The sequence below is a fragment of the Bacillus rossius genome, chromosome 8 (assembly GCF_032445375.1).
Source record: "Bacillus rossius redtenbacheri isolate Brsri chromosome 8, Brsri_v3, whole genome shotgun sequence".
Classification (NCBI taxonomy): Eukaryota; Metazoa; Arthropoda; class Insecta; order Phasmatodea; family Bacillidae; genus Bacillus; species Bacillus rossius.
The window spans coordinates 44,179,488-44,207,245 of NC_086336.1; the positions used below are offsets into that span (position 1 = coordinate 44,179,488).

A 27,758-nucleotide genomic window follows, 5' to 3' on the forward strand; every position below is an offset into this window, starting at 1 on the left:
TAATGAAAAAAATAATGTTTTAAGATTTAATACCTGCATTTTGTTTGAAAATATAAATGATATTCTTTATTTTCAAACTAATTTAATGGAAATGTTTTTGAAATGGATTGTAGTATTCAGTTATTTCGTTCCGTAGACCTTCGGCTACGTTCGGGTTTTTTCGTCAGTTTTGCGGATTACACCAGCTGGCCCAGGGAAGCGGAGTGGTATGAAGGAAAGCTCCGCCAGATATCGTTGCAGCCCCCAGCTCGAAAGCAGCTAAGGCAGCCATTCGTGTGCAAGACGTGAATAGTTGAAATACGTTGCTTGGGTTTGAGTAGCAGACAACAGAAGCCGAAAGGAAGATCCATGATACGATAATAATGCGTAGTCTTAATACATTAATTATTTCCTTTTAAATTATTACTAGTGATAATTCACAATCAGTGACTATTGGTTAGACTTTACTGAGGCACAGAAATCGGACACCCACAAAATCTTTTGTGTTGAAAATGGCCCTCGACAGTGTGAATCCCCCGTCGGAAAGTATTTTATCTGGAGATGACCAAAGGTTTGATGATCGTTCCCTGTTAACAGCAGGGCGACATGAGTTTTTATTAGCGTATTTGTATTCCGACTGTTTTTATAGGATTATTCATATTTAGTATTAGGGGGATTTTCGAGATAGCGAAGGCATTTGTTGGTGCACAAAGTTAAGGTAATTTTAACGGTACTAGACAGCATTGGTTAAAAGTGAATTAAGCTCCAAGATGGCGTCAGCCACAATTTTGATTTGTTTTAATATGCATGTTTGGTTGTTAATGTATATTTTATTGCATAATTTTAATGCGGTCATACGTACCAATTTTTTTCCAGGCTTTTTACATCACTAATCAATGCTTCTGCCTTATGGTGTAGGGTTTCTTATTTTATTCAAATATGTTTTCGAATGTGTGAATTTATTATAGCATGACCTAACTATTGAATTAGGTTCACACGATATGGAAGCGCTGCGAACGTTTCGTTAACCTTGCGATTGTGTTAGGTCGCCATCTTGTGTAGTTTAGAACGGTTACGCAATGTCAGAGCGCGCGTCAACGTCATGGAACTCCCCAAGGCTTATGTGAATTATTTTTATCTCGGAAGGTGGAACATGCATGCACGTGCTAGGTAATGTCTTTTTGAAGGTTGACCGAGTTGTCATTGCTTCGTCGCAGATATTGAGCGGCAGTACCGAATACGTAGTCGCCGTTTGGGATAATTGATTTTTTCTCCCAACCATGCCAGACGTTGGGTCCCGATAACTATTATTCTGTTTGTTGGGTGGTGGCGGCGCGTGGCATGCACGTCATGGTACCGATAAAGAGAAACCGTTGCAAGTATCGACGCTAACCTACGGTGCGACTCGCCCGCCTCATACATCGCACTTGGATAAGGCAAATCAGTTTATTTTAGATCTAATTACCTGGTTATTTTAGGAAATATAATTTTTTTTTGTTACACTTTGTAGAACGTATTTAATTACTTTACTTTAGTTACCGTATGAATATTTTGGAAAGAAAATTTTATTAGCAGTTGAAACCATAAAACTCGACTTTATATTAATAAGGAATCTGCAAACCAAATGATTGGTTTTAGTGATCCCTCATGAATAAAATACATTACACCCTACATAATTAACTGGGACGACCAGGACGACACTAATTGCAAGATTTTCCATCGCTTCAATATTGCACTAGGTAAGTTTCTAATTTCTTGAAACTTGAAACTTTGATTTCTTCGCGGCGTTCTTTAATGTTTCACTAATATACGAGTACTAGATATGCATCGGTAATAACCAAGAACCAACTACCCATTTTCCTAAATGCCCGTACATTTAATGTAGGTACTTGTTACCACACAAACCATCCCGAAACAATAGTTTTTTTTGTGTAATTTCATTATGCATAAGAAAAGTAGGCCTACTTGGCGACAATGACTGAAAAAAACACACAATTATATTGTTGTTTTAATCAGTTTATTTTAAAACTTTTTTTTGTGTTGCAGTTTATTTCTAATGGACCATTTTGTAATTCCTATTTAGTTTCCTAAATATACTAAGTTATGTTGGGTATTGCCGTAATATTAATAGCCGTGACACACTACTATTGAACTGGTATAACCAAGGCTAATGAGCTCGTAGTATGGAAAAATAACAAAGTTCTAAAACTAAGAATCTACAAGGCGATGTTTACATTGAAGAGTATTGTTTCTTAAATATTAATTCTAATGTTCATCTGAACTCATAAGAGTTCTGAAAATTATTTAAAAAATTTATTTATAATTAATTATTTGCATAGTTTGTAGTAACATTTGTGTATTTAATATAGACGGAACAACTAAATATAGAGAGTAAGGGGAGGATTTTTTCACAAAAAAAAATTACGGGAAGAAATTTGCATAGTTACAGGAGCGAGCATGGCATCGAACTCCTGATCCGTTATTCAAATCTTGCGATCGATATCGTCGCCTAAATAGCGAGGAAAGCTGCTTTCGTGGCAGTGTCTCTCTTTTTTTTTTTTTTTTAGCTTGTAAAATATGTGAGAAATCCTCAATACTTTTCTTCTACAAATACTGTCAATTATTTTCGATGCGTGTTTTCTAACAACTGTAAAAAAATCGTGTAAATTATTTGAAGCATTCATTTTATCTAAATAAGATTTTATTTTGTTTTGGAAGACTCCAGAAGTATTGAAATTGCGACTATTGAGATGAACAAGTTAGGTTTAATTTTGCGTTGAATCTTTTCGCTTGATAATATAATTAATTTTGTTGATTACTGCAAAACAAGCAGCCAATACCTCAGAATCCGATACTATCTCTTAAAAAGGGTTTAATTGTGAGAATTTAAACTCCGGTTTGTGCTGCTGTAAATTTGCAGTATGCATTCAATTTAAACTGTGATTTATATAAGGCCTTTTTTGAAAATAAAAGAAAACAATTTATACATTATGAAAATCTATGCCAATGACAATATTAATCGACACAGAAGATTTCTAAATAGCCCAAGGAAGTAATTTGTTTAACTGACCGTAATTCAATGAATGTTTTGTGGCAATTATCTTATTAGTGCCCAGCAAATGCCATCGTAATAACACACATGATATGCATGTCTAGTTAGCATTAGAACTGGTTATTTGGGTTGGGTTCGAGTAAAGTTGATCCAGTGATATGAACGCACGTACACACATTGGAGATAACATTTGAGAGAGAACTTGACTCCAGCCCGCCTGTGAGATGTGAGATGAGTGGAAAATTTCCATCTGGGAGCGTCTGCGCGCTGGCTTGGTCCACGGACAAGCGCCTCTTTTTTTTTTTTTTTTTTTTTGCGGGTCTGGGGAAACGACATAGATCGACGATCATAACATTCAAATTCATCTCATTCATTCCACCCGTTGAGGGCGAGAGAGGAAATCGACAGCTTTTTGATGCCAGATGTGACCAGGACAATGAGTTTCCTTGGACATGTAATAACGCCCATGCGTAACAGGGCGGTCGCATGGTGAACTGAAATAAAGTAGACACGTTTATTGAAATTAGAAGTTTTAAAAGCTATAAAGTAAAATTAAAATCGTGTTTTTTGAAAAACAAAATTGTTCCGAGAGTTACACTAAGTTTCCATTTAGGAATAAATTAGGAGGAAAAAAAAAGCCGTCGAAAGGCTCGGTTGAGTTGCGTGAGTTTACCACGGAGTGTACAGCTAAGAGAATTGGAAACTTCGCAAGTTAATGCGATTCGCACATGTCACACATAGTTTGGTCATTGTAACGTTTACAGTATTTAGATTTTAAAATTGCTGAGTTGGAAAATGTGTACCTTAAGTAATGGGGATAGTATTTTTTTGCCTTTGGCTTACATGAAGCTGGCAGACAATATATTGTTGCACATCACAAAAAAAAAAAAACCAGATCAATCTGCTTGTGCTGTATGTAGTGACAGTCTTGCTCTAATGCGTTTGTGCAACGTTCTTGGTTGTTTCCAGAACTAAGGCTGGGTTCACAAATAAAAAAATACATAAGCGAGTGCGTAGCAGGCCACGCACACGACTGTGAATACGACTTGTGCGAAATCGGTTCACGATTGAAATCTTACTATTAATTTCAGCCAATGAAATCTGTTGGCAGTGTAAGTAACTATATCAACTACCAAATTATTATCCCATGACATCTGACCAGCAATTTGTGAGCTGAGTTTTTCAACATTTAAAAAAATATAAGTTATATAATTTTTTTTTAAATTAAAACATTCTAAAGACGACACATTTTTTATTTACAATTTTTGCTAGTGACTTAAGTAATAGCAATAATTAATTTTGAAAGCAGCTGAGCATTTAATATCTCGACATTTCTTGCAACAATATGATTGATAAAAATAAACATTGGCTTCCTGCACTTCTCCCATTGATTGTTGTGCCATGCGTCCGTAACAGAAAATATATTCATTTCCCTTCTATGCTCACGACATCTCCCATGCACACGACCTTTCTATGCGCTATTGTGAATCCAGCCTAAGGCCGGGTTTGTAAATTACGCAAGTCGCCACCAACCCTACAACTTTTAAGTGGTAAAACAGGAGAAAATTTTTAATGATATGTTTAAATTTTTTTCATTGCGCGAATCACGTATCCAGCTGGTTATTTGGGTTGGTTTCGAGTCTTCAAAGATTTTCGGAACCCTTCACTTCAAATATGGAAGGCCGAAACGCAGGAGGTTGGTCGATGCGTGTTGCGTAGTTTATAAACCCGGTCTACATCTCTTTTCTTGTAAATATACGTGCGAATGTAGCAAAGTTGCGGATCCAGTAATCTATACTAATATTATAAAGCTGAAGAGTTTGTTTGTTTGAATGCGCTAATCTCAGGAACCACTGGTCCGATTTGAAAAATTCTTTCAGTGTTGGATAGTACATTTATCGAGGAAGGCTATAGGCTATATTATATTATCAATAACATTAGAGATCCTTACTAAAAGTCCAATTTAGAATCAAATGCCTTGGAGGGGGTTAGATACAAGATGCAGTACACGTACGAAGTGTGTGTTGACATGCCGCAGGCGCTAGAAGTTTATTTCCTATTGCCTATTAACATTGTTGCCACGCACTAGATGCCTTATCATTCTTAATTTTCCCATACAAGTAAAAACCACCCGTGTGATATTAACAACGAAGCAATCAGTACCCTCATAAGAGTTCAATTAGTATTTAAATACTTATTGTTTTTTTCCCTCTCTCTGTGTTTAATTTGTTTTTTTATTGCCCTTTTTTTTTCAAGTATATATATTTTACAGACTTGAAACTTCACAGTAATGTTCCTTATGTTACACAGGATGACATTTTCCGAAAATTAGATCCCATGGGTGGTTAAAACCAGGCAACAGTGGGTACTTTGTCTGAATGAGAACAGGATTTTGCATTGTTCATGCCTTCTGCGTCTCCATGGCAACGGGCATCGCGCGGCAGTGGCGTACCCACAAGGAGGGGCATTTATAATGAGCGGCGCAAGAGTGATCTGCCTGTAGACTGCCTGCCGTAGCGAAGTACGGGTACATCAGTTGTACGTTGCGTGCACGAGTCGGGAAACAATCGGTGCTATTCATTTTCTCTCCCGTACATTATACAGGATTGTAATAAATTTTCACTGAATTTTTTTTATTTACCATTACTGTAAACGGGAGATGCGGCTTAATTTTTTCCCATTAGTATAGCCGTGCGAAGCCGGGTCGGGCAGCTAGTAGTTAATGTATGGCAACATAACTGTGACAACTCAAACTAGGTAAGCTATATTCGTGAGCTTCACCTGTGTATATTGAAACCTTGCATTAGTTATGAAATTAATTAGGTACAATATCCATTGGCGAAAAACGTTTGAGAGGTGAAGTGAGGAAACAATGTGAAAATTTTTTTTATCGTCACATTTCCGTTCAGTTTTTTTTTCCCGCAAAATGATTTGCAGGGTTTAGGTTGAAAGTAGTAATATTTAAGAATGTGATATACCAGATTCACGTTCTGGAATACGGTCTGCGAGCATAGGCGTGCCTACTTGGGAGGGGGGGGGGGCAGGTGGGCCATGGCCCCCCCTAATGTAATCACTCAGATCGGCATTTTCTTTAATGCCTTCGTTAATATTCGTATATTCCTGGCACTGTGACACTCAAACTGTGTTTCAGTGTTGCAGCATGCTAATTAACAATATTTTTAAACATTTTATCGTTCTGGAAATACAGCCGCCTTAGTTTATTTAAAACATGAGGTCCCTTAAAATGGCCAAGCAAAAAAAAAATTTTAAGAGTTTTGTTAAAGTTCTGTTGTCTGAATTGCTGTGTTTGCATTCACTAAAAATAAGTTCATTTCAAGGTAGATCTGGACCAAGCTATTGGAAATTCGAGGGGGGGAAATGTGTAAGTACACTTTATACATTGTCTATGGAAAAAAACATATTTTCAAGATTGTTAAAATTATACGGATATAAATATTAACTAGCAAACATATCTCGTTGATACTGCACAAAAATATAAACAAGTCAATGAGTGAATGTATTTAGGCTATTTAAAATTCTAAATTCAGCTTCTGATTTAAAAATTTAGCAGGCGCCCCCCCCCCCCCCCTAATGGAAATGTCTGGGCACACCTATGTCTGCGAGTTAGGTTATGGTTGTATCCCAACAAGGTAGCATTTATTCGCTACCTTACCCGAATGTCTTGGAATATTGCCTTTAGAGATGTTACAGAAAAATATCATGCGACTCAGAACGAGACTATTCGAAGGTTTTTTTTCTTTTACACGTTTCAATACAAGTTTTTTTTTTTTTTTGCATTTTTCTGGATAGGCCCTTTTGTAGTAATGAATAATGGCTTTTGCCATTGAATTTGTGACCGATAGCTGATAATTTGAATGATGGGAGAAAAAAAAATGCTTTCAACTGCACGGAAAGTGAAGTATAGAATGTATTAATTTCAGTAACCCTCACAGTACTATACAAATGGCTTTGATTATGAGTCACTGAAGGCATTCCAAGTAATAGTAACATTTGGGAAGATACATATGACAGTCTTTCATGTCAATAACTGAACGAAATTTATCGTACCAGTAGTCTGCTTTACACATTTTACAACGTGATGACATATTACCGCAAGTAAACACTTAGCTAGAGTGACCTTTACCGCCGTAACGGATACCGAATTAGTTTAAATAACAATGACTCGCTTGTACAATTTTTTTATATAAAGTAATAATGTATATAAGGTAACAAGTTGGGACTGAGTTCTTATCTGGACACTGAAACGGAGCACGGAGGCAATCATATTGAGAACTATAGTGAACGTACGACTTTTTAAAAAAAATGAGGGGGGTGGGGGTGGAGAAGGGAATATTATTAATGCGTTTTTGGAAGGTATTTTCATGTCTTTATTTCATATTGTAACGTATGTACTCCGCATTGAGAAACTTTGAATATATTTGCTGGATAGACTTCATTGGTACATTTCGCCCGAAATTCATCGCGGCGATACTATTCTGGAGTAGGTGCTTGAGTCACACATTGGAAAAGTTAGGCCGGTTATCACATTCTGCTGTTGAATCGGAGCGTTTGTCAGTTTTCTACTGAGCGATTTATTTCAGAATTAATGTTTACATGTTCCATTTTGATACATTTACTTGCCGAATTGTTGATAAACCTGTATGGTGCACTCTAAGAAAAACTGCCGAAAGAATATTCAGCCAATAAAACTGTGCGGAAGTTTCGGCCGCGGCGGCATAAACGTTCGTGAGACCAGCGTTACGTACAGAAGCGACGCAACTTCTAGTACTATTATGCCGATTCGCGGTACAAATATTTTCTAGAGTCGCGCCAGGGGCAGGGATCGGAACCCTTGGCCGTTCGGCTTGAAAATGATAAAGAATAAATCACCAACGCTGACGTAGCCGCTCTCACTCGTCCTTGACATTCCCGTTTCTGTATTGCTGGAGCTGCCTGGGCCGCCGAAAGATGAGCAGAGCTTCGGCTACAATCGGAACTGCATCCACAGCGTTTCAAACCAGCATTTCCCGTTTCTCACAAATATTTTTCACCCTAATCCCTGAATTATAGTAACATATTTGCGATCAAAATAGCGCGGGTTCGAGCCCCAAGCGCTGCCTCACAAAAATAAGAAAAGTAAAAAAAAAATACTATCTAATGTTTTAATTTATTTTTTCCTACACTTACAGCCTCAATTCTAAACAGTGTCGCCATTCCGTCGCCTGGGGCTCTCTTAAGCGGGCCCGTGATTCGATGCCCAACAAAGAATCGGGATCACGAGGCCTCTTTAACGTTATGGTTGCCATAACGAGCGACAGCTTTCTAAACACACTGCTTCGTGCTCAACTTATGAAAGGCATCTTTCTGCGCTCAGCATTCAGCTGGCTTTCGTCTGAAAACTAGAATCGTTCTCGCGTTTTTATCTGCAAATCGTATTTGTGTGAAGGTCGAAATTGGTTAGCGCGATTGTTTTCGCGGTCATTTTTTTAGGTGTGAGAATTCCGGTACAATACAATGTTTAGAGCAGCATACGAGCATGCATCGCATTGCTTTTAAAGTTAGCCCCAAATAGGCGAGCGGACGCTCTAATGACTGCGATGCCACGAATGAAAAATAAAACAGACCTGCGTGCTTCGCCGTAATTACTAACGTTATGTCAGGGCCATCGAAATAAACCAGGAACCAGGAACCATGACCTTGGGATTTTGCCCCCCCCCCCCCCTCCTTTTCCCTGTCTAATCGCGTTTTGTCTACAAAGCACGCAAACTACTTGGGTACACACACACACACACTCAAAACACACACAATACACACACAATACACGCAATACACACTCAACACACACACAATGTTCTATGCAAGGCCGTCCCGGGGCCCGAGCTCCAAGGACCGGTTTAGTTCCAAAATGTATAATTTTTGTACTGGTGGATTCCCTGACAGCAAGACAACAATTGCAGTTCTATTGCTAATAAAATCCATTAGAAACGTTACAAGCTAAACAATTTTTTTTTTCAGATTACGTTTACAATTATGGCCACGTTAACTTTTAGCCTTTAGTTTTTTAGTATTGACAAGTTGTACATTAAGGAACAAATTTATTTGTGCCTGGGCCCTTAGTTTCTCTCGGCGGGCTAGTTTCTGTGTACTATCACCAAATTTCTATAGCAAGGATTTCTCTCTCTCTCTCTTTATCTCTCTCCTTTTTTTTTTTTTTTTACAGATTTTTATAGTTTACTTTGTTAAAGCACGGTAAACCCCCCCCCCCCCCCCCCAAACATTGTGCTTTAAAAAGTGTACCTATTCTCAAGGCGGTCCTATCGTTTTTCGATAAGGGGGAAAAAAAGGGCGGGGAAGTACGGCTGTAGAGTATCTGGTGTTATTGTTTAATTTAATTAATATTGATAATTTTGTACAAGTATGTTCAGTAAGTGGTAGATTATCATTTCACTCTAATGAGTTTATTATATGAGAACTAAAAACTGTTTGTTGTATAGATGATAAACCTTTTTCAAATAATTATGATAAATATTATTTTTATTGTTGCAATCATTGTTTGCATTGATGAAATAATATTTTAGATAGTATATCTGAGTAGTCGTATCGTCATTGTATACCTGCTAAACGTTTAAAAGCATTATTCACAAATTTACTCTTGAATTATAGTATTTGGTGTTTCTGCAAATAGGTACAAGTAGCTTTCTGTTCAAGTTTGTCAAACTAAACGGTTTTGAATGCTTTCAGAATGACAAAAAAAAAAAAAAAAAAAAAAAAAAAAAAAAAAAAAAAAAGGGAACGTTTTGAATTAAAAAAATAAACAGCTTCAACAAACACACACATCAATACACGTAGTTCATACAAAAATTTGCGATTCTTCGAATTATGTTCAGTGGTGCAATTAGAAGCTTGAAAAAAAAAAGTTTGGATAAGGGGGCGTGGATCCATTTTTTCTCACAGTTTTTCGCGGAAATCTCCATTTCAATTCGGCTTGTATACGACGGGAAAAGGAGCAGGATGGTTTGGAGGGTAACAGCTCAAACACTGAACAGAAACCTTACAAATAAGGAAATAAGACACGGACTCCCTCCCCCCTGCGTGGCTGATAATGCCAGACGTGCGGTGTGCTGTATTTCGCAAGGCCGCGAGCTCACAAAAACAGCCTGCTTTTATTTCTAGAGCGAGCCTGTTGCCAGTTTCAAACTTCTACTGCCGTTGCTTCGCTGATTATCTCGCTCTGCGCGATTAGATAGAGCTGACTGTCTTCAAATCAACAGGCTTACACATGATTACACCTGAAATCTATTCGTCGACTGGACGTAAGGACGACCAACGGTACGAATTTATCTTAGTTTTAAGATGCATAGTGAAAGCACGTACTAGTACTATTGCGAAAACATTACTGTATTTATATATATATATGATGTCTTGCAGGATACATCAAATTTAGTCTGAATTTTTGTGTGCTTAGTAACAATGAAAAAAAAAAAAAAAAAAAAAACACACACAGGACATTAATTTTACTTATTTGCCGCTGCGTTTTTTTAAACCCTCATTCTAGCCGATGTAAGTTGCAATTATAAAATTTATGTCTTCAGCCCCTGAAGTCCTTTTTTCCTCATTGTCTGCCACTTTTTAATGGCATTACACTATGTTTAAGATAAGGCGAGACTCTGGACAGGTATAGTAACATCTCTCACACTTCGACAGTGGATTATAGTAAAGTAATACAGAAAACTATTAATGTATCACCTTACTAGTTTGTCATGTATTGATATTTTTTTTGTTTATTTTATCAGTATTTAGCTGTCAAAACGTTCACCTTTTCTTGAATAGTGTGTATATATACAGTTATTTGGGGAATGAAGAATTATTTGTAAACGTAAGTTTAATAGAAGTAATTTAGTACTTACGCGTACAATAACACACAACAGCTATTTGCACGTTTTGAGGGTTTTTTTTCTGCCGAGAGGCCAGAAATCAATATGACATTAAAACGTTGTGTATACTCCCTGTTTTTCTGATTTGTGTCGCGCTTTCTCTTGGCCTGGCAGACTCCATGCCGTGGAGAAACCGGTTTTCGTAGTCAAAAGTAGTGGCGTTAGTCCAACGGTATAGTCTGTGTCGTGAAATTTGTGAAGCTTAAGAGAGGCCAATAAGGGCCTCTTTTGACGATTCTCGAAAGTACTATGAATGGTCCACGCGTCCTTCTGCCACTGATTGTTCTTAGGATAGTGTTTGATAACAATTTCATATGGTTTTTGTGTGAGAAATAAAAAAAAAAATATACGATGCTGTAAGTTCTTCTGATCTTTAAGAGACAACTGTGTGTGTGCATTCGCGTCATCTTCCTCCGAATCCGACGGGCCGTTAAAAAAAAAAATAATAAATAGGTCGGTGAACTATTAACTACTTTCTATTACAAGGAACGGATTTCCTGCCAATACTAGTGGAACTCGAAACAGCGTCTTTTGGCTTATAACTCGATTGCTGGACGTTCCTTATCTCACGAGTCACGATCAGTAGAATTCGTGCCATGTTGATGACGATGATAAAGCCTGAGAACTCTTAGCGGTTGACAGTTTATTCTATACCATTTGTTTACGTGTTCAATTTTGATGTATTTACTTGGTGCGTTCTTGAGGGACATGCGTTGCGCATTCTAAGAAAGGCGGCCGAAAGATTATTTAGAAAAGAAAGAAAAAAGAACTCTCTTGAAGAAACGTATAATGTGACACAAGACTAAGATTTACGTGGTGAAAAGCGTCTTGTGGACGAAATACGTTTACAGATTGAGTGGTATTTATCTGTTCTAACAGCTTTTTATTTTTAATTAGAATAATTGTTTTTTACAACGAACAAATGAACATACATTTTTAAAACATTTATTGAAACTCAGTTGGAATACTTTCTACTGTGAATGTGGTGTCAGTGAGATTCCCGGAACGTTGTTCGAGTCTGCAGAGCGGGTGCGGGATAGTGGAATGCTGAAATGCGACGCTGCCTCAGTCGTACGTGACGGCACGTAGCGAGCCCAGCTGCCAGCCGGGTCGGTCGGCGCCGCGCGCTGTTGCCAGGTCGGCGGTTGGTCCATTGATCGCCCGCCTGCCCGCCTGCTGCTGGGGTCCACCAGCTGCACAAAGTTTTCACCGCGCAGCTGTCGGCCTTGATTTCTCCGCCGTGTGCACCCGCCGGAAAACTTCACGTGGAGCTACTGTCATTTGGCCAGTTGCGCGTTAACGCGGGAACGTAAAAACGGAAACGGACCACGGAATCTCAAGATATTTACGTTTCACTATACTTTTACCGCTTACACAGTGTACGGAACCGTAACAAATTGCAGTTGAATTTAATGGTTGCGAAAAATTAATTGAATTGGAAAACTTTACAGATTATAGAACGCTAATAGTAATGTACTTGAAACAGTTTTTAACGTATTTAAAATGTAAAAATTATATGGCGACCGCAGCGCATATATACTTAGCTCCTATTATGTTTGTTTGTTTGTTTGTTTATCGTCTTTATTGGTGGCGAAGTTAAGGCGGTACGCCTTCTCTTACACTTAACCACTTTTCTGCAATTACATCAAAGATTTGAATATTAAAAACTAAGCATGATATAGACTAAATATTAAGAGAACAAATTAAAATTTTAGTTACGTAAACTGAAGAGCGGGGCATTGCAGAGCTAGTCCGTACGGGTCGGTGTCCGCATGCGTGCCATTGTAGCTACTCCGTTTCGTGAGATCAGTCTCCGTTTGTGATCCGTCTCCGCTTCCGGTTCGTAGGACGGTCTAAGGGCCTCTTTGAAGTTTCTTTATAAAATCTCAAAACCAATAGTAATCATACGAACGGTAAATGTGTCAATATAAATGTATCAAAAGGTAGATCAAGTTATTTTTTTTTTTAAATCTACGAAGAAAACAAGCGTGTTTCAGTAGTCACGTTACCGCGTCTATTTATCGGAGCGCGTGATAAAAAGCGACGTGACACAAATGTCGATTTTCTCTCTCTCTCTCTTTCTTTCTTTCTTTCTTTCTTTCTTTCTATCGCCCCGTTAACTGATAAGGGCGAATCATATGTCTCTTTGTCTACGCACAAGGCACTAATTGTGCGAGCATTCTTTCCCGTCATCTACACGTCTCTGTTGGTCGGAATGTGGGGAAAAAGAAAAATATTTCCAGCACTTGCTTATACGACTGTAAATATTGTGTGACCGATTTTTTGTTTATAAAAGTGCTAATACACCAGTTCTATTTATTAACGCTGTCCAGAAAATAAACATGAATACAATTTTATTTAAAAAAACTTTAAAAAACACTTTTTGTTGTATGAACTAAAAACTAAAAAAAATAATATTTATATTAAAGTAATTTGTTCAACAGCGATAAAATCAACTACAACTCTGTATAATATAATTATTTTTAATAAGCTTAAAATCAGAATCATGTAATAAATAAAACAATTAATCCTAATGAATAAAAAAGCATGGGATGCTCTCTTCTTTCATTTTCATAATGACTGTCCTAATGAATAGTCATTCATGATAGATAGTTTAAGACAACTGATATCAAACACCCCACACCTTTTTTTTTATTAAAAATTATTGTTTTATTTATTACTTGGTTCTTATTTTAAACTTATTAAAGAAATTACATTATTCAGAGTTGTAGTTCATTTTATTGCTGCTGAACAAATTACTTAAATGTAAATATATATTTTTTTATTTTTTAGTTCATGTGTAATGCATTTTTTTTATGAATTCCTTGAACTGCGCCACAAAATAAATTTTTAAAGTTCAGAAAAGTTTGGGGGTTCAATGGTACCTACCAGAAGGCCTCAGAAGCAAGTCAGAATCACCTTTATTAAATTATCCCAACTTTTAAAAATCTAGGGCAAATAATATTATTGCCGGAGAGGTGGAGGGGGGTGAGGTTTGATGTCCCTGAATGGCTCGATAACACTTCAAACCAAAAGAGAATCAATTTTTCATTGTTTTGTGGCTTTCCCCCTTCCTCTTTGAGAGGTGCAGTCTACTTCGGGCAAAGTAGTGGCTTTTACCCATAGCTCAAAAGTAGTGGTTCTTTTGCTCGTATGACCTTCTCCCTCCTCTCTTTTTTTGTACATGGTCTCAGTAAAATTAGGTTCATTCACTTACTTAAGCGTCAAGCATTCTCTTTGCATTATAGTATTGGCTAGGAATTGGTATCAAGCTTTATGTTAGCACTCAAGATTACCTACAGTACAAAATAATATAAAACTTTATACAGATGCCTTTCTAAGGGCATACTGTATCTAAAGGGGAGACACTGGTAGCACATGCTCCCCCATTCCCAAATAAAATAATAAATTTATGTTAATGATCACATGAAATCAGTAGGTACTAGCTAATAATGTATTTTAAAAGTTTTTTCCTGTTAAAAGGGTTAAAATTGTGTATGAACAACAAATTAACAAATAGGCAATGAACTCACTTGATAAATTAAAAAAAACCTTCCAATAAATATATTCTTTAGTTAGAAGTGAACAGGTAATTTGATTAATAGCATTTATAATAGCTCAGTAAAGGTCGAGAAAGAAATAACTGCTGAATAAGTCAAGAATTTGCCACTGCTCCTCTCTATTATTGATACTATCCATCTCTAGTGTCACGTGCGGTAACATTATTCAGAAAGCTAATTTTCAATAAAATACTTTATTTGTGTTATGTTATCTATGAAGTACATTTTCTTTTTGCAAAGCACAGTAACTAAATATTTTCTTTGAAAACTTATATAATAAATTTAAAAATCAGTATTACCTTAAGACTAGTTGAAAAAAAACTGAAAAAAAAAAGCATAGGAAATAGCTAACAGAAAAGTTAAAATTTTATAATTATATTTTAAAGAACAAGTTTGTAGAAACAATAGAATATCATTGTTTTAACCATGGAGGTTAGAGTTACATACATTATATTAACATAAGATATTCTATCATAAACAGTAATTTCTGTAAAATGTTTTATGTGAAAACAAATGACAACCTAACAAATTACTTAATGTGATTTTTTTGACATAATAAGATCAGTGTTCTAGGATATTATGGTACATACTATTAGGTATTAATTTGGTTTTCCCCAAAAAAATATGCCTAAGGATAACAAACTATAGTTCATATTGAAAATTAATTCTGAAACATGAAATTCGATGAAAGCTTTTGGTTCATTTTAACAATCTAGAATAAAGATGGGAGGTTTCAAGTGTCAGTAATGCAGTCCAAGTTATTTTGTGTCATAGTTCATACTAATAGTTAATTTTCCTGTATCTAAATGATAATCTGCATCGTTAAATCTATATTAAGCTTAGTTTTGGCGTTATGTTATACATATCATATTACATATATTCCCTCATCTATTTTTGTAGGCCTAATTTTTTTGGTTATATCTTTATTGCATGCATGTGTTGAAGTATAGTTTTAGCAGTATAACATGTTGTATGTAAGGTTTATAATTTACTTGAAATTTTAATACTTGTCAGTTAAAGAGTTTTGCTTTGTCACTAACATTTGGAACACATGATATATATAAAAATGCTTTTATATGAGAAATTTGACAGTGTTACTGTAATCATTTTTCTTTTTTGGACAGTTGAACATTTTGTGGCATGTTTTATTTCTAGAATGGCTTTGGACCTGGAGGATGGGGAGATTGAAGACGGAGAAATTGAGGATGATGAAGTGGCAGACACAGCTACCAAAGCGCCGGCACAGAAACCAGATGCCGCTGTGAAGGCTGCCCCCGCGAGGCTGGAGCCACCGGTGATAGACGCGTCGATGACGCCGAGGACGCGGGAGCTGCCCTTGCCGAGGCGCCGGGAGCCCCTGCTGCCCGACCCCCCGGCGTGCAAGCGGCTGCGGCTGCCCCTCCCGCGCGGCGGCCGGCCCGTGGAGCTGGACGAGCCGGAGGACGACTGGGCGGGCAACGTGGAGAAGGCCATCAGGGCGGCCATGGAGAAGGAGAAGTCCCAGGTCAGGGCGGAGCCGCGGCCGGAGGCCCCCGACCCGGGCAGGGGCGCCGCCAAAGACGACGAGATGGACGACAGGAAGGACAAGAAGAAGAAGAGGAAAAAGAAGTACAAAAGTGATGAGGAGACAGACGTGAAGGTACCTATTGCTGCTATGAAATTGTGTTTGTGAACCTATTATTTTATTATTTAAGAGAGTTTTCTGGCATCGTGTTTGGTGACCATCTTTCGGCATGCTCACGGTTCAGTAGTGCTAAAGACGTTTGGTGTTCATTCACCTAGGTCATCCAGTAAAAGTGTCTGGTCTTTTTCGTATGAAGCTAAATTTTATAGTGAATATGTTTACCATAAGTAGCTAGTGTTATATTCTCTACGTACAATGCACAAATGTGTCATTTTGCTTGCAGAAACAGAAGAAGACCCACAAGAAAGATCATGAGGAAGCAGGAAGGAGTGATGACGTGGACATGAATGAGGGAGATGATGAGGAAATGTTGTATGTCAGAGGAGCGTCTCCCATGATGAAGGGCAGTGGGTCTCCTGCACAGGACTATCATGAGTACCAGTACCATGAAAGAGGTGGTAAGTGGGTTTTGCGAACAGGTCATCAATTAAGAGTTTTGAAACATAGAACACTTCTTATCTTTGCAAGAGTTTTTTTTTCCCTCTTTCCATTCAATCAAATATTTTGCCATTGCAATTTAATTTTCCACTTTTACGTTGTCAATTTCTTCGCAAACTTTGCTGGTGTTGGCAACATTAATATTAGTATGTGTATGTTCATACTGCTTTAAAGAATAGATGATAGTTTTAGGAGATCACGAGCATTGCTGAATATTTTTTAATGCGACTTCTATTATTATATGCTGGTCATAGTTGCTGATGTTTCTGTATAGTTTTAGTTATGGTGTGTGAAAATGAGCAAGGTGACCTAACGACACTGGCGACTGCGTGCAGGGGGATACGACGAGCCGTACGACTCGTACGGGGAGGAGGACTCGGAGGGCGAGGAGCGGCGGGACTTCTCCCCGCACAGGCGGCGCGAGGGCAGCCCGCCCAGGCGCGGAGTGGGCCGCGGCTTCAAGCGGCGGCCCATGCGCGGCCGGGGAGCCGCGCCCACCAGGCGGCCTGTCCGCAGGGACCCGGTGAAGGGAAAGCGGCTGCCCAACAAGCGCATGATGCGCGGCAACCAGGAGCAAGGCCGAGACAACATGTGCGTGTTCTTCTTGCAAGGAAAATGCCAAAAGGTAAACCATAACTGGCTATTTTCGATTTCTTACCGTCCTTGGTAGCATAGAGCTTGTGGCAGCTTTAAACTTTATAGTCAAGTATTTAAATTTGAAGCAAGTCTTTTTGAACTTCTTTCAGAAGTTCTATAATTTTTGCATAAGAAGTGAAGTATCAGAGCCTCTCTTATAGAACTAACACACAGTTCTTTACTCACAGCTTTTTAAAATATTTATTAATGCAGTAATCAAATTGTTATGTATTAGTAATTGGTACTTTTAGTTCAATACAGGTTTATCCCCAGGGGCGCAACAACAAGGGGGAGGGCAAGGGTATTTGCCCCCCCTCTGAAACCTTGTAGTGGGGGCAAAGAAAGTGCTGTGTAATCAATTTTTAGATAATAATACTGCTTAAATAGCACCATTTTCCTCCTTGAAATACAAATTTTCCCAGGGGAGTATCCCCGGACCTCCCGCTTCAATAGGGGGGATCGATGATACATTATAAAAAGGTATATTTCCCCCCTCCCCCCCCCCCCCCCCCCCTGGAAATTTAGTTGTTGTGCCCCTGTTTATCCCCATAATGTTAATACAACTACATATGTTGACTTGTATTTTAATGAAAATTTTTGGTATTTAAAAACAAACTAGATCACTCTAAGAACATCTTTCATCTTTATCTGATTGGTAAAAATTTCCACCTTGTAGGAACCTTTATAAAAGTAAATGAGGGGCTTTGGAACATAATAGTGCAAGTTAAAAATTTTGTACATTTGAAGTTAGCGTACCAAATAATAATTTGAATGTTTCAGAGGTGAAATATCTAGTGTACTCGAAGCTGCCAAATTGTTGACTCTTTACCACTATTGCCCGGAGCCCCTCGAATCACACGCGTTTGTGAAATACGTATATCATGAAAACAGCCTCCAGTCCATCGTGACGTACTGGCTAAGTTAGAGATGTGAGATGTATGGCGGCTGTGCACAACAAAACACTGTCCTTGCTCGCAGGGAGACGACTGCCCCTACTCCCATGAGGTACACCATCCTCGCAAGCTGGAGCTGTGCAAGTTCTACCTGAATAACTGCTGTGCCAAGAAGGACAAGTGCCTCTACATGCACAACGACTTCCCCTGCAAGTTCTACCACATGGGGCTGAAGTGCTTTGCCGGGGACCGCTGTAAGTTCAGCCACGGACACCTCTCAGAGACCATGCGCGCTGTCCTGCTGAAGGTCAGTGGAAAGGTATTGCATCGCCCGCCATTTGTTTACCTTTTGCTACTCGTAGCGTAGTTTACTGCGGTCGGTCCACTCTCGTTTTCATCCCGACCCTAGGCTTTGTTCTGGCCAGTGAAAGGAAAGAGTTCGTGTTTTTGAAATTAAAAAAAAATCTGTTTTTAAATTACAATTCTGTTAATATAAATCTGTATGTTCTCTTCCTCTATGTTAATTGTAAAAAATTTTAATTTTCTGAATTTTAGTGAAATGTGTCTGTCTTCATGACTGACAACCTAATTTCAATTTCAATTGCTGCAGTGATATCAACAGGCACTGAAATTCTGTATAAATGTATTTGTGAAAATAAAAAATTAAAACAATTTATATATTCATTGGGTTTAGGTTACTTCATAATTAAAACGACAACTTGCTTGCCAGCAAAGTACTATTCATAAGATTGTGTTGGTTTGTAAAGCGAGAGTGGTCTAGACATTATATTCTTTTCCTTTTCCTGCTATTATCTTCTCTTTCTCTTTTTGTCTGTCGTCTTGTTTTTGTTATGTTATGTGTGGCATTTTGTTGGTTTGTGAAGTATTGAATTTTATCACAGAGTAGGAAACATGAGATTTAAAATTCCATAGTCAAGCCAAACTCTGCCATCCACCAGCATAGTGTGAGTGGTGCCTAAAGGTGTATTTGGTCGGCAGTTGTGAGTCAACAATGTCCACAACATGGTGCAGTGAATGGGTATTGTAACAACCCAGATTACAGCCTTCCCCACGCAATCCAGTAATAATAATTTGTTATAAATATTTTGTCAATTTTCAAGTTAGATGTAAAGTTTTTCCTTTTAGAAGTTATTGTGAACGTAATTCAGCAGGTTTATTGTTTTTATTTTTAAAATGCATAAGTTTATTTTTGAAGTAATTTTTTTTTGCTGGCTTCTTTGTGTGGGAAGGCAAGCTGACGTAATTCTCCTTTGTTATTTCCACGACCGAGCCTTTGTTTCACACGCTAGGCGTTTGAGTCACAGTCATAGGAGTGTATGAGAGAGAGAAAATCGCTGCGTCGTGGGAACAGAAATAAGCATTTCGGGGATGATTCTGTTGCTATGCGCCATGATTGGCTGAAAATTACGTCAGCGAGCCCAGGACACTGCCCGCACAAAAGGAAGGAAGGCTGTAATTTAGTCATTGTCCGAGCACCGTGACGAGAGGTTGTGGTCGGGCGATGGCTTGTGTAACATAATAATGTTCTCTTATTAAAGTATCACTTTGCGGCTACGGTCTGGGCGACACCTAATGACCTTTTTTTTTCCGGACATTTTTATTAGATTTTTTTTTGACCATAGTTGCAGGCAAAGCCCACAGCGAGGCGACAAAGGGTTTTGTCCAGCTGTTGTTGTCCGCAACTTATCTGGGCAATTTAATGTAATTCATAATAAGAGTCTCCGTGTTTCCGCCCTTCTGGATGTACAGTTTAAAATTTTTTTTGTGTTCTGTTGTACGGAATACCTATGTGATTTTTACTTGAATAAAATAAAAACATTTAATAGATTGAACATAGCGTATAAATTACGTCCTGACCTGCTACCAACCTGTATGTACACTCATCACCTAATTTTGAGCTAGCCATAGGTGGTGAGTGGTGACAGTATGTTGGCAACACATTATATAAAATGTATTATTGATGTCTTGCACTCACTTAGTTTATGAACTTTATATAGTATGAATGACTGTTTTTTATTCAGGTAATCACTTTATGGAACTTTCTAAAGTTAATGTGCAATTCAACTATGTAGTTTCATTTGGATTCAAAACTCTGTGATTCACTATCTCTTTAGAGCAGTATTCTGTCACATTAGCATAAGTATAGTTACCATGTATATTAGGTATTCACATGAGGATACAACTTTTGATAAAGGCATCTTGCTAAAGTTGGTTAAATTATTAATATTGTTTAAATGTGTTGTACCAAATGATTGCCAAGAATTCTGTCATACAGTTATTAAAAATCAAGCAGACAGTGCTAGAAGTTGTTGGCAAATGCAGATTTTTATGGTAACATTTGACGATTGGACATGTATATTTGAACATCCAGCATTGGTTAATTTAGTGATGGAAGGAAAATTTTAGAATAAGAACTGTAGAAGTAGCCAAAGATTAGAATATGTGAAGCAGACAAAAGCAAATGTAGAATTCACTGACTGCGAGAGGACACAAAGATTACCACAAGCTAGAGATCATAGAGTGCTATATCAAACAAGTTTAGACACCAATGATGTAAACATCAAAAACATTAATGACATTAGAACATGCTAACAATTTTTGTGAATGATCTTTTTTAATTTCACTTTTTTCTTGCAAAACAACTTTTAAGAAACAAATAGTTTAAATTGAATTGGCTTATTGTTTTTCTAAAATGCAGCATTAATTCATTTTGCTCAGCTGAATATGGATTGTAATTAAATTCTGTTTATTATAAAATGCTATATGACTTTATACAACTGGCATATTCATATTTAATTCTAAACCTTCATATTAATTATGGATATATAATATATGGATATATAATAATTATTTAATGCTATATGTATTTATACAACTGTCATATTCATATTTTATTTTGAACCTGGAGAAAATTTTTGATTAAACACATTAAAAATACAAATTTTTAGCAGTTACAGGGTGCAGGGAGGCTGGTACTGTGTTAGAAGGGGGCTCTAATTATAATTTCTGCTCCGGGTGAAGGAAAGCCTTGCAGTTACATAGTTTTGGCAAAGTATTTATGTGTATGAAGATTTATTCAGATAACAGTTTAAAAAATTGTTCAGAAAATAAAATAAAAATTTTTTTATTGGGTGACGGGGAAAGGAAAGTGTACAGTGAACAAAAAGGGTGGGGATAGTATTGTGATATTAGCATAAAAAATAAGCTCCCAGGAAAATATATTTGGAGAATATTACCTGTACCTGTAGGTTGGCAATCCACCAACCATATAAACTAAACTACTCCTAGATCGACAAAGTCCATGCAAAAAGTTGCAAATATAATGCAACGTGCAATGCATAGGCTGGTAAGCTGCTGAAAAGTTTATGGTGTCGTGGACTTCCACATTAAAGTTGGAAAATAGATAATCTTGGTTCATTGTCCTCATGCTAAACATCATGTTGTTAAGCTGCTGGAAACTTTCGCTCAAGAGAAGAAATGCATTCTTCATGGAGAATATAGAGGTCTTAAAAAAGATCAGGCATTGAGTGTCACAGATTTCAAAGCAATTGGTAGATTAGGTAATAAGAACGCTCGTGAAGTGTAGCATGTTTTGTTTGAGTGTGAATTTGTAATTTTTTTTATATAGAGATTTTTCTGCTTTATGGTAAAAATAGATATTTGATTAAGACTCTTTACATTCTGTGCTTGTAGCTAACCTCTTATGTTTTGCATAATATGAATGCAGAGAGAAATTTTTAGTGTTGCACATCTGCCTGAGTGCTAAGCTTTATTTTACTTTGTCCATGCTTTTATAGGTTGGTTATTCGGCTGTGTGTGTTGTTGGTATTATTGACATTATTAGTTCCTACATATTCAATTAATGTCATTGTGATTTTTTTTTTTACTATAAATGAAATGTGACAGTAAGCACTTAAGTGTTAACAGTTTTACTCTGTACAAATAATGTGTTGAATTTAAAGTGTGTGTAATTGTATTTTAGAGTTGAATGAGAGTTCTGTATGTGGACTTATGTAAAAATGTCACATACTTTTCTTGAATCATCATCACATAGTCCAGTCATCTTAGTCAAAATTAGGTAAGTATCTCGGAATTTGAGATACCCAGCTATAAACTCGTATAAACTTGTATTTTGACATCCTAAAAGTTGTCTCAAAACCTACATATGGTAGGGTGTACGTGACTATTAAAATCTAAGGTCAAAGGTCACAAAAATCAATATCTTGCATTTTTTTTTTTGCAAATATCTCATTTCCTGTGGGTTTTTTACTATTGACGTCGTACCGACGCTACCCTTAAGCCGGTTTCACCCGATCAGTGGCAGGTTGCCCTTTCGGAGCGCATCCTCTCCAAACCCCGGACGAGTCAAGTGAGAGCTCCGCCACGGGACCTAATTCGATGCATAACTTATAAACATAATATAAGTACAATGATCAGTCCCGTTAATTTCAATCACCACCAACACTTTAATTACTTAGTTAATCAATGCGCATCAGTGTAATTACGTGTAAACAACAGTCGTCCACTGACTTATATTTTCAAACAGTTACTTGCTAGTTTGTCATATATCAAGCCCTCAGCAATTAGTTTCCAGATACTAATTTGTAATTAAGTACCTGGAACGATTTTTTTACTTAAACTTATAGTTGTAAGGTGATATAAGTGTCTTGGCGCGCGGCGCGGGGTGGTGGGGGTAGCCCGGAAGCTACCCCGCGCGGCGGCCATCTTCCGGCAGTCTTCTCCAAGCTCAGGCCCGGGGCGCAACTAACGTTCCGTGAGCGGCCATCATCTTTGAATTCAACGATCACTCATTCTGCCATGTGAGTAATTACCCCAAAACTTCCTTTTATTAGCTGCCCACGTGTCCCCGAGCCCTTTTTCCGCGGATCCGGGACTATCCCGACCGGCTTAAAGAGCATCGAGTGCAACTGCCCCACGTTGGGCGCCATTTGCCGCCGCCCGTCTCTCTGTGGGAGCTGAGGGGGAATATCTAGCGGGTTGCAGTGACGTGTATGTGGATTGAATGTCCGGTGGGCGCCAGGCTAGCCTGAACTAGACCATGAGATGAATCGTGGGTTCTTTCTGCCCCAGCGTGGTCCGCTAGATAAGTCGGCTTACGATGACGACGAACTTACTGTGTTGGTGCCGCCTGGCACAATGCACCCGGAGCAGGGCGAACTACGCCTGGCCACCACCGCCCACACCGGACGGATGATCGGCCGCGCGGATATCAAGGTAAGCCTACGGGAGCTCGACACCAGGGTAAAGGCCATTGTAGTGCAGGATCTGAACGAGGAGGTCGTGCTGGGCATGCCGTGGTTAATTGACCAGGACGCCGTGCTTGAGCTACGTCATGCCCGACTCAACCTGGGCCGGACGGAACGCTACGTGGCTTACGCTATGGGACAGACGCCCGTGCCGGAAGGCACCATCACGACGTTAGCCGACATCCGTCATAATGTCCCTCCACAACACCAGGCCGACATAAACCGAGTGCTGTCGGGACGACCGGGCGTCTTCATGACAACAGGCCCGTTGAGACGCACCACGGTGGCAGAACACCGTATCCCGACCACCTCTGATCAACCAGTGTACGACCCACCACGAGGTTATGGTTTCCACGAACAGCGAGCCATCCGAGAACAAGTCACTGAGATGCTACTGAGCGGCGTTATCGAGCCATCACACAGTGCCTACAACTCCTGTGTCGTTCTGGCCTCCAAGAAGGACGGTACGAACCGGTTCTGCGTCGACTTCCGCCCCCTGAACGCCGTCACTGTTAGTGCCCCGCCCCCTCAAATCAGCGTCGAGGCCGCCGTGGCCGGACTGGGGAAAGCGTGTGTATTCAGCACGCTAGACTTAAAGTCCGGTTACTGGCAGGTGCCGATACGGCGCGAGGACCGGGAAAAAACGGCGTTCACGGTACCCGACGGACGCCGATTCCAGTTCCGAGCCATGCCCTTCGGACTGAAGTGCGCCCCAGCCACCTTCCAGACCATGATGACCAGGGTCCTGGAGGGCTACATCGGGGAGTTCGCCCTGGCATACTTAGATGACGTCATCGTGTTCTCGGAGTCGTGGGAGGACCACTGTCGACATCTGGCGCTGGTGATGGAGAGACTGGCCACCAATCACTTGACCGCTAATCCCGCAAAGTGCCACATTGGGGCGACCGAAGTCGATTTTCTGGGACACATAGTTAGCGAGGACGGCAACAGGCCACAACCGGGTCATCTCCGGCAGATAGCTGAAGCGGAAGTGCCACGCACGCGCAAACGGCTACAGCAATTCGTCGGTCTTATCAACTGGCTGCGAAACTATATACCTAATTTTTCGCAACGGATCGCGCCGCTTACAGACTTGTTGTCGCCCCAGACTCGTTATCGATGGACCCCGCCCGCCCAACTGGCCTTCGACGAGATAAAACAGGAGTTCACCCGATGCCACACACTAGCGCGCATAGACCCTGACCGGCCCTTGGTCCTACAGACCGACGCCAGCGCCCTCGGAACCGGCGCTGTACTGTTCCAGGTCGACGACCAAGGGGAGCGGCAAATAGTGGACTATGCTAGCGCTAAGTTTGGGGCAGCCGAAACACGCTACCACAGCAACGAACAGGAATGTCTCGCCGTCGTGTGGGCGATTAAGAAGTACCGCCCACACCTGGAGGGCCGTCCGTTTACGCTCCGCACGGACAACCGCTGCCTCACCTGGCTGCATACCATGCAGGGGCGGAAGGGGAAACTGATCCGCTGGGCACTGCTCCTACAGTCCTTCGACTTCGTCGTTGAGCACGTGCCCGGCGTCGAGAACCAGCTCCCCGACCTGCTCTCCCGTGAACCCGACACCAGCGAAGGGGTGGTGGATGACCACGACTGGGAAGACGTCCTGCCCCCAGACTACGCCACGGCACGAGGCGCCCAACAACCCGCCTACGCTCAGAACATCGTAGGCGAGGCCACGGACGACGCGCCTCCGAACACGGCCGCCGACGTAGACCGCCGCGTCTTAGAGGCCCAACAGCGATCTCCTGATGCCCACCGCCGTCGGCAATCGGCCGAGAGAGTGGGGCAGACGACCTGGCTCCTCCAAGGGGACAGGATAATGAATAGGTCTCCCGACCCGACGGGAACATGGAGGACCTACGTGCCACCGGAGGCCCGCGAGGCCGTGTTGCTGTTTCACCATGACCACGACCTCGCGGGACATCCGGGGGCAGATCAGACCCACCGGGCCATCGGGCAGTACTACCACTGGCCCGGGGTAGCTCGGGACGTCCGTGAATACATCAAGGGGTGCGAGGTCTGCCAGCAGCGCAAGGCTCGGCGTGGGGACGGGGTGCAACAACAACAACCCCGCCTACCGTCGACGCCATTCCAGACCATCGCCCTCGACGTGATGGGGCCCTACCCGCGCTCACCACGTGGCAAACGGTTCCTGATCGTCATCACGGACATGTTCACCAGGTGGACCGAGGCCTACCCCTGCGGCAACTCCCGGGCGGCAACCATCATCGGCCTACTGACCCGCGAGTTCCTTCCTCGTTGGGGCTACCCCCAATCCGCACTGACGGACAACGGCAGCCAGTTCCTGGGTGCACGTTGGAGGGACTGGTGTCGTGAGGCCCACATCGACCACCACACGACGCCCTCCTACCATCCAAGGGCGAACCCCACTGAGCGCCGGAACCAAGAGCTCAAGATCCAGCTACGACTCCGCCTCGGGGACGATCATGCTCAGTGGGACAGCCACGTCGCCGACGCGCTCTTCTGCGTCCGGAGGCGCGTGAACGCCGCCACCGGCATGACACCTGCGGAGATGGTACAGGGCCACAACCTCCCTCTGCCCGGCGAGTGGGCCACCCACGGCGTCCCCCACCCCGAGGAGCGAGGGGGAGAACGCGACCAACGGCGCACAGCTGAACATGATGCCGCCCGGCAACAGCAGGAACAGTATACCCAACATATCACCCCCCAGACCACCAGGGCACCACCCCCTCTACGGACGGGAGACCTGGTGTTCGTGCGGGTCCACCCGCTGTCCACCGCCCCGCGGAATTACTGCGCCGGACTCGCACCCCGTTGGCGGGGGCCCTACGTTGTCCAACGCCGCGTGGGAGCGACCTCGTACCGGATCAACCTGGGTGGTCGCCATGTCCGGAAAATTCATCGAGACGACCTCCGGCTAGCGGCCGTACCGGGTGCCCCGCCGCCCGATGGAGCGGATGACGACGGCCCAGTGGAACCCCGAGACGACGATGAAACAACTCCGGCCACCATGAGCCCGACGCCGCATGGGATGGGCCCCGCGGACGAGCCCCACCCCAACCCAAATGGAACCCCGGACCAGGCCGTTACCCCTCAAGGGGCTCAACGGGGCACCACGCGCCCCAAGAGGCTCTGCTTCGCCCCCACGACGGCAGGCGAAGAAGGCCACGGAGCTGGGCCCGCGTCTCAGAGGGGCGAGGGGTCGCCTGGCGAGAGAGTAGACCGCCCCCGCCGAAGACGACGCCGCCCTGCTCGGCGTCGGGGCTGTGTCCCCGACCGCGCCCCCGACGGGAATATGACGAGTCCCACAGGCGAAGTCCGCGTGACACGCCCAAGCGACGGCCCGGGAACCAGCACGGACAATCGGCTCGGCACGTCCGGCCCCGGGACGCCAACGCCCGGGACCCCCCCATCCGACCCGGCCACGGTCTTCATGGGCCCCGACGGGGATTCCAGCCGGAGCACGAATAGGCCACGACGGGAGCGCCACCCTCCGACGTGGCTCCAGGACTATGTGCTCGACGACGGCGAGCCAGGCGCCGCAACGCCGCCGCCCGACCCGGCAGCCACTGTCGCGTCGCCCCGCAGCGAACCCGCCGGACGTGAACACTCCCCAAACCGGGAGAGCTCCATCGCCCACGACGTGGCCCTACAAGGGGGAACGGACCGGGATTGGTCAGGCCAGTGTCGAATTACGGAGGCGACGCCGTCGGAGCTCAGGGACCTTGACGGGAACATGTCCGACGCGAACCCCGTCATCACGGAACCAGACGAGCCACTAAGCATTGCTACGGGAAGGCCACGACGGGAGCGCCACCCGCCGACGTGGCTCCAGGACTATGTGCTAGACGACAGCGAGCCGTGCGTCGCGACGCCGCCTCCCGGCCCAGCTGACATCGCAGGGATTGGGGCGGCGTCCCCATGCGCCGCGATGCTGCCTCCCGGCCCCGCTGCCTTCGCAGGGACTGAGGCAGCGTCCCCGTGCGCCACCGCTTCGTTCATCGCGACGCCGCCTCCCGGCCCAGCTGACATCGCAGGGATTGGGGCGGCGTCCCCATGCGCCGCGATGCTGCCTCCCGGCCCCGCTGCCTTCGCAGGGACTGAGGCAGCGTCCCCGTGCGCCACCGCTTCGTTCATCGCGACGCCGCCTCCCGGCCCAGCTGACATCGCAGGGATTGGGGCGGCGTCCCCATGCGCCGCGATGCTGCCTCCCGGCCCCGCTGCCTTCGCAGGGACTGAGGCAGCGTCCCCGTGCGCCAACGCTTCGTTCATCGCGACGCCGCCTCCCGGCCCA

General features: G+C 42.2%; 1 protein-coding gene across 6 annotated transcripts in view; it reads left to right on the forward strand.

The window, feature by feature from the left end:
* Positions 1-203: 203 nt before the first annotated feature.
* LOC134534818 (protein suppressor of sable) overlaps positions 204-27,758 on the forward strand; it is a 52,848-nt gene continuing 25,293 nt past the window's right edge. For 2 of the 6 annotated variants that reach the window (XM_063373422.1, XM_063373423.1), the window contains exons 1-5: positions 457-1,149; positions 15,681-16,164; positions 16,433-16,607; positions 16,983-17,272; positions 18,262-18,495. In XM_063373422.1, the coding sequence (XP_063229492.1) occupies positions 1,082-1,149; positions 15,681-16,164; positions 16,433-16,607; positions 16,983-17,272; positions 18,262-18,495 (1,251 nt within the window). In that variant the 5' untranslated portion in view covers positions 457-1,081. Of the gene's footprint in view, positions 1,719-15,680; positions 16,165-16,432; positions 16,608-16,982; positions 17,273-18,261; positions 18,496-27,758 lie in introns of all 6 variants that reach the window. The other 4 variants (XM_063373425.1, XM_063373426.1, XM_063373424.1 and 1 more) reach the window with 3 other exon arrangements.